The 11,875-nt window shown below is 35.2% G+C and overlaps 1 protein-coding gene across 3 annotated transcripts in view; it reads left to right on the top strand.

Moving 5' to 3' along the window:
- Positions 1 to 11,875, top strand: part of fnbp1l (formin binding protein 1-like) — a 56,472-nt gene that overhangs the window by 19,795 nt on the left and 24,802 nt on the right. For all 3 annotated transcript variants that reach the window (XM_073819036.1, XM_073819035.1, XM_073819034.1), the window contains exon 2: positions 6,900 to 7,015. In XM_073819036.1, coding sequence (XP_073675137.1) covers positions 6,900 to 7,015 — 116 coding nt within the window. The remainder of the gene's footprint in view (positions 1 to 6,899; positions 7,016 to 11,875) is intronic.

Genomic DNA, 11,875 nt, shown 5'->3' with positions numbered 1-11,875 from the left:
GGAGATATTAGAGTTTTTCGAATTGCTTGTTACAGGAGTGAATGGTACATGTGATGTACTTCGTAAATTGCACCACTAAACGTGCAAGTAATCTTACCAAACTTGTACAGTAGTGTAAATAGGTTATGTACTCACAAAACGCCGCATCAGAACATTTGTAAGTCCACCATGAGTGTTTTAAAAACACGTTTTAGCCGATCCCTACTAGTCTCAAAAACTACAAATGGCGACACGTCGACGTCACGTCCCTGGTTTGAAAAAAGCACGTAAAAGTCCTCCTACAAGTTGACATGCACACAGATGTAGTAGGAGGACTTTTACGTGCTTTTTTCAAATCAGGGAAGTGACGTCGACTTGTAGTTTCTGAGACTAGTAGTTCTCGGGTAAAACGTGTTTTTAAAACACTCATGGTGGACTTACAAATGTTCTGATGCGGCGTTTTGTGAGTACATAACCTATTAACACTACTGTACAAGTTTGGTAAGATTACTTGCACGTTTAGTGGTGCAATTTACGGGATACATCACATGTACCATTCACTCCTGTAACAAGCATTTCGAAAAACTCTATCTCCATAAATGTTCGACTAAGGTAAAAAAAACTTCGGATGGGGTATTTAGATGGGCTTCGGAGTGCATAGCAATGAAGTCAATTCTACTCCGAACCATCCCTTTAAGAAAGAAAGACATGAACATCTTGGATGACATAGGGGTGAGTGAATGATCAAGAAATTTTTATTCTTGAAGTGAACTAAACCTTTAATAATGAAAAATATAAATAAATGAATAAATATATGAAAAAAATATGAATGTTAATATTAATGTTACTTTAAATTATATAATTTAATTAATATTGACATTAATATAAATGATTTTTTTAAGTTAATAAAAAATATACATTTATAATTGCAGCAAGTTAAAACTAGATAACAAATAAAAAATATATATTTGAACTAAAACACAAGGGAAACCATTGTCTTAGCCAAATCTTCCCTTTGTGTTGAAATTGTTAGTGTTACTCTAGGACATTTCAATTGTCATGTGCCGCTTTAAGCCACACCCACTCCAAGAACCAGCCCCCTCCGTGCTGATCGGAAACAACATTCTGTTTATAGGTTTAAGGTTCACTTGTTTTGTGCTATGATTTATGGCTATGTCAATAGATGTCCCTCTTTACGCTAACCATAGAACAGTTTTATGGTGAATATTAATTGATAACGTTAAGCGCTGTGGAATTTTTCTTCAAAGTGTCCTTCAAGGTATTTAGGGCATTAGAATGCATAGGGACAATTACTGTAAGATGTATGCGTTAGTATTGATTTTTCTTTTTAGCCAAAAATCATTAGGATATTAAGTAAAGATCATGTTCCATGAAGATATTTTGTACATATCCTACCGTGAATATATTAAAATTAAATGTTTGATTAGTAATTTGCATTGCTACGAACTTTATTTGGACAACTTTAAAGGCAACTTTCGCAATATTGTGATTTTTTTGGAACCGTTAAATTCCAGATTTTCAAATAGTTGTATCTCAGCCAAATATCGTCCTATCCTAACAAACCATACATCAATGGAAAGCTTATTTATTCATATTTCAATTTTAAAAATTGACCCTTATGACTGGTTTTGTGATCCAGGTTCACATATTTAATACACTTTTTAAATAAAGGATTGTTTAATAGTATATACATTTCTGCAGTGTAAATAAAATTGGTATAAAATAATGACTTCTCGTCGGTGTCAACTACTAACATTTTGGTATTGGTTAATTTGGGAAAATTTGGACATTTTTCAATGACACAACTTTCCCAAGTTACCTGAATTCACCCTGTTTACTTAATTCTAAATGTAACATTTATATGCATAATTTTGTTTGTCGGATATCAGTCAGTATTGAAGAACTAGTGCATTATGTCTAGCTAAAAGCAGCCTGAATTTACAAGACTTCAAGTAGTTAGTTGTCTAGTACTTCAACACATAGACTAGTTCATTTAGAAAATGTCTGTAGTGTGTCTGTACATATGAGTGATCTCCGTATTTTTACCTTAACTGCCGTGTCTGCGTGTGCGTGTTAAATGACACTTAAAGTCTGGCAGATGGTGGGGGATGCTGTTTTTCCACTTGAGTGAAGCATCAGCGTGCTGCTAAGGTGATTTCCTCGATTTCATCAGCGACCGGTATTGAACTGGCAGGACTGTGTGTAATACTCCCTCCAGGCCTGGAGAATCACCCACACATGTCTGCGTTGTGTTTATGCAACACTCATCAGTTTTAGGAGATAATTTGGATTTAAACCTCCCACCTGATATGCTTTGACTGTCAGGGGCTGTCGTTGAATGGCTTGCTCTCTGTTAAAGGTGGGCAGGATTCTGCCTAATGTCTGTCATGAGAATTATAGCCCAGAGTAATCATTAACTACTGGTCCTGTGTGCAAACAGCACAAGATTCCAGTTTAATCTTAATTGCACTTCATTGCCCCCCCTTGTCTCTCTCTCTTTCTCTCTCGCGTTCTTTCATTCACTTATTCGTGCACTCATTAGCTAAATAAGATGCTGTCAGTATAACGAAAACATCAAGTCAGCTCAAAATACAGGCTACTGAACAGATGAGCCACAGTGTGTTCTACTGGCTAGACGGAGGTATTGAAGTGTTAGGTTGAAGATCGAGTGTTACGGCTGGATGATATGTTTATTTGCTATGATTGTTGATCATATTAAATTTAGCATATTTATATATGTGTGACCCTGGACCACAAAACCAGTTGTAAGTAGCGCAGGTATATTTGTAGCAATAGCTAAAAATACATTCAATGGGTAAAATGATAGATTTTTCTTTTATGCCAAAAATCATTAGGATATTAAGATCATGTTCCATGAAGATATTTAATAAATTTCCTACCCTACATATATCAAAACTTTATTTTGATTAGTAATGTGTGTTAAGAACTTAATTTGGACAACTTTAAGGGCAATTTTCTCAATATTTAGAGATTTTTGCAGCCTCAGATTCCAGATTTTCAAATAGTTGTATCTTAGCCAAATATTGTCCTATCCTAACAAACCATGCATCAATGGAAAGCTTATTTATTATAATATATAAATCTCAATTTAAAAAAAACAAAACCCTTTATAACCAGGGTCACATATGCATGTGTGTATGTGACCCTGGACCACAAAACCAGTCATACAGGTCAGTTTTTTTTTTTTTTAAATTGAGATTTCTACATCATCTGAAAGCTGAATAAACAAGCTTTCCGAGATACAACTATTTGAAAATCTGGAATCTGAGGGTGCCAAATTCAAAACATTGAAAAATAAAAAAATATATAAAAATTATTTAGAAAATTTGCTTTAAAGTTGTTCAAATGAAGTTCTTTGCAAAGCATATTACCAAGTTTTGATATATTAATGGTAGGACATTTACAAAATATCTTCATTGAACACAATCTTTGCTTAATATCCTAATGATATTTGGCATAAAAGAAAAATCAATCATTTAGAATAATTTTTTCAAGAAATTGTTGAATAAAGTCGTTATTTTTGTTTTCTTTGTGTACAAAAAGTATTCTCATTGCTTCATAAAATTACGGTTAAACCACTGAATTTGTGTTCTGAAGATGAACAAGGGTCTTACGAGTTTGGAACGACATAAGGGTGAGTAATTAATAACAAAGTTTTCATTTTGGGGTTAAACTATCACTTTAATGAATACTCTGTTAAATTTGTTGAGGTCAGTGTGTTATTGTGCCATTCCCATCCTGTTGTGTACGTCACATAATAATCAGGGATCTTTTGCTGGGTTCACCTAAGGTTCCACTGTGTTTCTCATCAGTTGTGTGTTCTATTCCTAATGATGCTCATCAGAAGTCTTCAGGGTGAGGCTGATTAAATGGGTTTGTAATCTGTACTCCGTGCTCCGTGAGGTGCTGTAAAGACGTTTGTTCATTGTTCTCCAGTAGAGGAAATACGCTGACTGCCTTTAATCTCAGTCTGTCTCACAGAGTCAGTGCCAGAACTCCAGAACAAAGCTCTCTCCTTTTCTCTCCTGGCATACAAAGGCTGTAGGTTCAAATCCTGCTAGCTGTTTTAAAAGAGATGTATTATATCCCTTTTTTACAAGATGTAAAATAAGTCTCTAATGTCCCCAGAGTATGTATGTGAAGTTTTAGCTCAAAATACCTGACAGAGAATTTTTTTATAGCTAGATCAACATGCAGTTTTTGTGTTTGTCCCTTTAAATGTAAATGAGCAGGTGCTCCCGGCCCCCTTTTAAGAAGAGGGTGGAGCTTCAAGAACTGGCAAAAACAAAACCGAACAATCTCATGCACTGAAAATGTCAGAAACTCTCAGTGTTCAGCCTTATAAGTTTGAATCGGAATCGTTTTAAAAGTCAGTCATCTGATTGTACTATGTTGTAATAAAAGTGCGTTTATGAATTACACAGACGGGAAGCACAGCGCAATAACAATAACAACCTAGCTGATCTCATGGTGCCGTAATGTGCTGTCACAAACTTTAAAATTCCCATTTGTGATTTATGAGCTTGACATATTCAAGTGGTCAACTTCACATTGCTTTCATATGAAGATTTTAACTACCACATTCCTATTTATGAACATTCTGTTAGCACGTGAATGCAGTATTAGTGAAAACAGCCGACAATGACAATGGCAGCTTTAGCTACATTAGCCTGACAGAGTGCCGATAAGCTCTTTCAGAAAGGCAATTTGGAAAACAAATGCATGATACTTACTTTGTCTGGAGCTGATGTTCGTGTTAGTATTGATCCCTAAACATAGGGGACTTAACCAATTTTTTTCTGGGACATTTCTTTCAAAAATGAAATTTAACCACAGTGTCCTCAGTATCTCAGATCGAGGAAGTCTATTGAGACTCTTATGTTCGTTGGTGCATCCTTATAACACAACACTTTCTAATGCCTCTTTGGCGCTAATGTGTCTCCAGCAGCTACAGCAAGAAAACAGTAATGGTGGACTACTGCTTCTCACTCAGGGCTGTGTCTATGCTAATAGGGCAGATATCATCACAAATAGGCGGGATTTATCCCTACGATGACGTGTACATAGGAAGAATCTGGAATCGCATATTCAGAGAGACAGTTTATAATTTGTTGGGTTTGTGGATTTTTACAATTATAGGCTGTTTTTTCACACACTGTGGCCATACATCTGTGTTCAAACACCTTATAAAAGTGATTTTTGCATAAAAATCCCCCTTAACTGTAAGTTGGTCTGTGAACTTGATCGGTCCCATGTAATGTATGGCTGCATGATTAATTAAAGGTGATTGTCGTGCACATTTTTTAGTGCAATCGGTAGTAAATCTCCATTAGGTGCTTTCAGATAGAGCAGCATTTAGTACACAGAGCCGTAGTTCATTGAAAAGCTATGCTATATCGCGTTCATTATCGCAGACAATTAAATCGCGCGATTAGGAAAGCGAAAGAAATCGTTCGCGATAATGACAGCTGTTTGCTCTGTGTAGAAATGCCGCTACATTTGAAAGCATGTGAAAATGCCACATTTAATAACATGTTTTTACTCCAAATTCACTTCATAACATCAGTTTAGTGTTTGAAATAAATCCCGTGAGATCGTGTGGCTTTTTACACAGAATAATGCATGCATAGTATTCATAGTATTCTAAGCAATGATTCGGGCATATTTGGAGTTTCCATGCAAAAATAAGAGTGCCCTCTGGCCTTTGAATGGAGATTTACTGCTGATCACAGAACTGTGCTTCACTGAAAGATATGCATGACATCGCAGCTTTTGATTAATCGTGATTGCGATCTAATTTCGATTTATCGTGTAGCCTTAATGTAATGTACCTTAAAACTGGATAATGTTTGACAAATGTTGACTAGTCACCATGTAAGGAAAAAGGCAATAAAATGCTAAAAAAAAGTGATATTGTACTTTATTACACAAGTTGTTTTGGGTTTGCGATAAAGCCTTTGAAGCTGCATTAATATGTCTCTCTTGTCTCCTATTGAACAGTGGATAGACTGTATTGTGCCCCCTGTGAACAGACTGGCTCGGCCTCAGGCTAATACACATCTTGTTTATCTGTGTGTTTCAGTCTCTACATCTCAGAGATCATCATCATCATCAGAAAGCCTTGTCTGTTTCTGCATTTAGCTCATAAAGACAGGTCTTCAGTATGAGACCTCACAGGGCTCCACACTTTAACTACAGTGGGCAAAAATAAATATATAAATAAATAAAGTGTGTGTGCGTATGGGTGTATATAGCCATTTTAGGTGTTCTCGCTGTCAGTCTGGCTGCATCCAAGGCTTTACCATAAATAGTCCTTGAATGCAATGCTGTAGATGTCACTTACTCCTCCGTAGGGTTGTTTGTCGCTCAGAACCCAGATGGACTGTTTGGATCCACCGGTTGGTGGTGAGGAATATGATGTAACAGTCTTGAGATGCAACTTTCAGCTTGCCCGATTCTTCATCCAAGCTGGTTGGATGAAGAAGGCGGAATTATTCTCAGCATGTGTGGAATAGCAGATAAAAGCAGTGAGATTTTGTAAAGCAGGCTGGTACCTATGTTTACAACCCTGTATACGGTTTTATAGCCGGATAAATAGCTGCAGAAGAGAATCGAATTTGCCAAAATCATTCCTTGCCTTTAAACATCCCTTAAAAGGAATAGTGATTTTACTCTTGGTTAGTTGAAACTGTGTTCAAAGCAATGCGAGTGTTTATTCAGCATTGATTTATATTCTGCACTCCCCCTGCAAATGTTTAATATTCTTCAAACAAGTCCTTCCATATTCATGTTTCCTGTCTGGCACCAGAAGCCCAGTGACGGATCAAACTCCCCTCTCACTGGACCTCTTTCTGTTTTCTGCTTTCTTCCTTGATCAGGACCAGTTCGACAATCTCGACAAACACACGCAGTGGGGCATCGACTTCCTAGAGCGCTATGCAAAGTTCGTCAAGGAGCGTCTGGACATCGAGCAGGCCTATGCAAAGCAGCTACGGTGAGCATCTAACAACAGCAACTTCCGTAGATTGACTCATCTGATGTCAGCGAGGGGTTTTAAAGCTCTGATAACATGAAATAAGTGGGTTAATAAAAAATGAATGATTTGAGTGAGTGATACTGAAGCGCTGATTCAAATAGCTTTGTAGACATGTTTACAAGAGTTGCACAGAACTGGGTCAATTTTCTGAACAAGTAGTTGAGTAATTGGTTAAAAGGAAGCCCAGTATAGTGTTACAATGATGATTTTGGTTAGCAAGTCAACCATAATGGCCCATTCCTGAATTTTACATGCATTTTAATTGTCCCACTTTATATTAGGTGGCCTTAACTACTATGTACTTACTAGTGTTGTCACGGTACCAAAATTTCAGTATTCGGTACCAATACCAGTGAAAATCCACGGTTCTCGGTACCAATTTCGGTACAAAAGTAAAACACAATTAAATTAATTGAACAACACAAATTTTTTATTAATAAAGTTAAAGAAAAATAAAATGTGCAAAAACCAATGTCATTCATTATACTTATCTAAATTTAGTTTCAGGGTTTTCCAAGTAATAAAAGTATTTCAAGGATTGTAAACATTTTAATTATTAAATAACAACTAAATAAATTACAGGCATTCAAAAATTGTACACAAGCTTCATCCAAAAGTTTGTTTCTGCTGCTTATAAAAACATCTGTAACTGTTGTCTTGTTTAGAGTTTGCTGGGGTGTTTCATGATCTTCCTCAATCTGCAGCTGTAAAAAGAAAATATAATACATTTAAGTAGAGCAGTGGGCTAAGTCTGACCAGATGCAACATTAGATCATTGACACCACACCAGCAAAAATATTAATTTTCAGTAAATAACAAACCTCAGCTTTTATAATAAATTTAGATAAGATTACATATATTAAGTTAGCTGTCTATCACAGATAGAAAATGCAGTATTGAAAACTCTTTACAAAACGATTTCATTTGTTAGACAACATGACCTTACAAAAAAACAGTAGTTATATGGCAATTATTCTTCTTAAGGTTAGGCTCATTTCAACATTTACTAATCCATAAAATCATGTTAAACTGTTAAACATGAACAAACATGAATGATCATGTGTTTGTATTGAATAACATTTTGAATTAATGTTGTAAAAATATATTGTTCACTTAAGTTTGTTAGATAATGCATGAATTTGATCTTATTGTAAAGTATGACAAAACTAAACTGGAGATCAAACGTGTTTTATTTGACTGTACTTTTATTTAATCCAAACTGCGTTCATATTTAATAATAAAAAGCTTTATGAACCTGCTAGAGTTATCCAGCCAAGAATAAGAACGTTTTCTGACAGACTGATATTAAGCATAATATTAAGACAGACGTTGTTAACGATGCATTTGTACATTCTTTAACACACATATTTTGGATAAACAGGTCTTTTGTGTGTATAAGTAGTACATATATCATGCATTTCTTTTTTCTTTTATCCTAATAAAAATTATGGGAGCGTTAAATAGCCCAAAATCGTCCCAAAGCCCAGCATATTAGCGTTAGCCGCTTATGCTAACGATTAACAACATTACAATTCGACATTCAAATTAAAATATGCAATAATGTTCTTAACAGAAGCTCGAAATATCAAATTAAATTGAAACATACCTTACTTGAACTCTTTCATTTGATCCTGCAGTCGGTCTTCACTGTGTTTTGTTCAGTTTGATGCGTTTCCTTCTTTTGAGAGAACCTAGACGATCTATGATGTTCGCCTTCAGCCGAGAATCGAAAATGTTTGTAGCATGCCTGGCTCTTCCTTGTCAACAAGTGGATTCAGAGCGACCGCATCAGCAGCAGCGCTGAGGAGAGCGCAACTGCGCAGTGCGCACCTTTTAGATAGCGCGTCAAGAACCGGGTCGACCGGATAGTCGGTACCACCGGTACTAAAGAAAACCTGGAACCGTAACATTTAATTTTTTTTAGTACCGACTTGGTACCGAAGTACCGGGACTTTTGACAACACTAGTACTTACATTTTAAATACAAAAGAAAAATAGTAACATTTTAAAATATTTTTACTATTCAAAATAACTGTTTTCTATTTGAATATATTTTAAAATGTCATTTATTTCTGTGATTTCAAAGCTGAATTTTTAGCATCATTACTCCATTCACACGATGCTTCAGAAATTATTCTAATATTCTAATTTACTGTTTAAAAATGTATTATTATTATGTTGAAAACATCTAAATAGAATTTTTTTTTCAGGTTTATTTGATGAAAAGAAAGTTCAGAAGAACAGCATTTATCTAAAATAGAAATCTTTTGTAACATTATGAAAGTCTTTAACATCACTTTTAATTCATTTAAAGCATCCTTGTTAAATAAAAGTATTAATTTCTATGATTCCTTTCAGGAAAAAAAAATTATACTGACTCCAAGCTTTTGAATGGTATAGTGTATAATGTTACAAAAGCTTTTTATTTCAGATAAATGCTGATCTTTGGATCTTTCTATTTAAATATCCTAAAAAAGTGTACTCAAGTTATAAATATTGATAATACTAATACAAAATGTTTTTTAAACAGCAAATTGGCATATTACAATAATTTCTGAAGGATCATGTGACTGAAGACTGGAGTAATGATGCTGAAAATATAGCTTTGATCACAAGAAAAAATTACATACAAAATATATTAAAATTGAAAACAGTTATTTTAAAATTAAAAATATGTTACCATTACTATTTAATATGTTACTGTTTATACTGTACTTTGGATCAAATAAATGCAGGCTTGGTGAGCAGAAGACACCTCTTTAAAAACATTAAGAATCTTTAAAAATTTCTAAAACTTTTGACTGGTAGTGTACTTACTTTTGATGTAAGTACATAGTAGTTAAGGCCACCTAATATAAAGTGTGACCTTTGAATAATCTGTTAACAATATCTAACCCTTCATCTGTGATTAATATTGCTATTAAAATGACACACTACTAAATACTTTAAGATTTTTGCTGTGTCCAGTAATAAAAGCACATGAGTGGTGTGCATTGATTTACTTCAAAGACGCAATTGTTTAGTAAACAAATGTTGCTACTAGTAATTAAAGTAATTTACAGTAGTTTATCAGCCTAACTGTACATTTTAGCATCTTTGGACATTATTAAAATATTTAAAGGTTGTATCAGCGATTTCTAGCCTAAAACATAAAGTGTCAATTTCAGCTGACCTTTCTTCACGATCCGCTCGCTGCCTGCCCCATAAATTGTCTGTGAAAAAAACGCGTCTCTCTGGTCAGCCTAGGGTCCGAGATATGCCAAAAAAACAATCGGCACTACCAACCTTTGTTGTTTGGTGTTGTGGACTTTCCTACTGGGATGTGAGGGAGGCGGAGCGAAAGTCCACAACACCAAACCCCTGACACTGATTGGTTGGAACACTGTTTGTTTATGTGTGGAAAGGTTGGTAGTGCCGATTGTTTTTTTGGCATATCTCGGACTCTAGGCTGACCAGAGAGACGCGTTTTTTTCACAGACAATTTATGGGGCAGGCAGCGAGCGGATCGTGATGAAAGGTCAGCTGAAATTGACACTTTATGTTTCAGGCTAGAAATCGCTGATACAACCTTTAACTGATCCCTGAGCCATCTCAGGTGTGCATATGTTGGCCGTTTTTTGAATGTGGCTCATCCAATCAGTTTTTATAGCAGAGCAATCCGCTTTATAATAGGGCTTTAATTGTCCTAATGAGCACATCTGGTTTGATCCATGTTATTGATTTCTTTTTTTCCTGCATCATTCCCTTATGTGGTAATATTGGTTTTTGCCTTGGGATTCAGTGTGAGGGGTGAGAGACAAATCGGGGGTCAAAAATCCCTGCAGGCTCTAAGTTGTAAGATTTGATGTGAGATCAAACTGAGAACGAGAGACACGCCGTGAATTCGCCAAAGGACACGTGGTGACTGCAGCTGTGGCCTCCTCTCCTTACCTCTTCTCTCCTCTCCCGGGATGTCTGTGTCCCTGTGGACATTCTGCTGTTGCCTGGATACGGTTATAGAGTCGCTCCTCTACCCCCCTCTCAAATCTCATTGAAGGTTCTGGTGTAGTACCACATTCATTCTAGCTGACAGGTCCCACACTGCTCTCTAAACCCCCCTCGAGACACGGGCCATCACACATGGCAACACCCAGACTGGTTTCTCTCTCGAGGGTTTCCATCTTGAGGGGTGAATGGAGCTGAAGCACATGATCCTTGTTTGATTTTAGATTTAGATTAATTAATGTCATTTTTTTAATTAATCTTTTTTTGCTGTTGTTCAGCATGGTTACAAATAATTTTTACATTTCTTTCATTAATCTTTTTTTTTTTTTTTTTTTTTTTTTTTTAAGTCAGCCATTGCAGCATTTTATCGAAAAAGAATATTGTCCCGTATATTGTCCAGTTGTCTCCTTCAAATCTTGTTTAAATTAAATAAATAGTGCAATTAAAAAATCTATTATTTTTAAATTAACATGCAAATAAATAAAATGTGTGGTATTTATTAACATGCATATGTGTACAGTGCTGTTTTTTGAAAGACACTTAGAGACTCATCAAGGCTGCATTTATTTGATCAAAAATGCAGAAAAAAACAGCAATATTGTAAAATATTTTTACAATTTAAAAAAATAGTTTTCTATTTTAATATTACTTAAAATAGAATTTATTCCTGTGATGCAAAGCTGAATTTTAAGCATCATTATTCCAGTCTTTAGTATCTTCTGATTCTTCAGAAATCATTTGAATATGCTGATTTTTTTTTATTATTATTATAAGTGTTTGAAGCAGTTGTGCTGATTAATATTTTTTTTGAACCTCTTTTTTTTCAGGATTCTT

This window comes from Garra rufa, chromosome 15 (genome assembly GCF_049309525.1).
Source record: "Garra rufa chromosome 15, GarRuf1.0, whole genome shotgun sequence".
In the NCBI taxonomy this organism is placed as follows: Eukaryota; Metazoa; Chordata; class Actinopteri; order Cypriniformes; family Cyprinidae; genus Garra; species Garra rufa.
The sequence above is the reverse complement of the archived record's forward strand: the minus strand, read 5'-3'. Positions and strand labels throughout refer to the sequence as shown.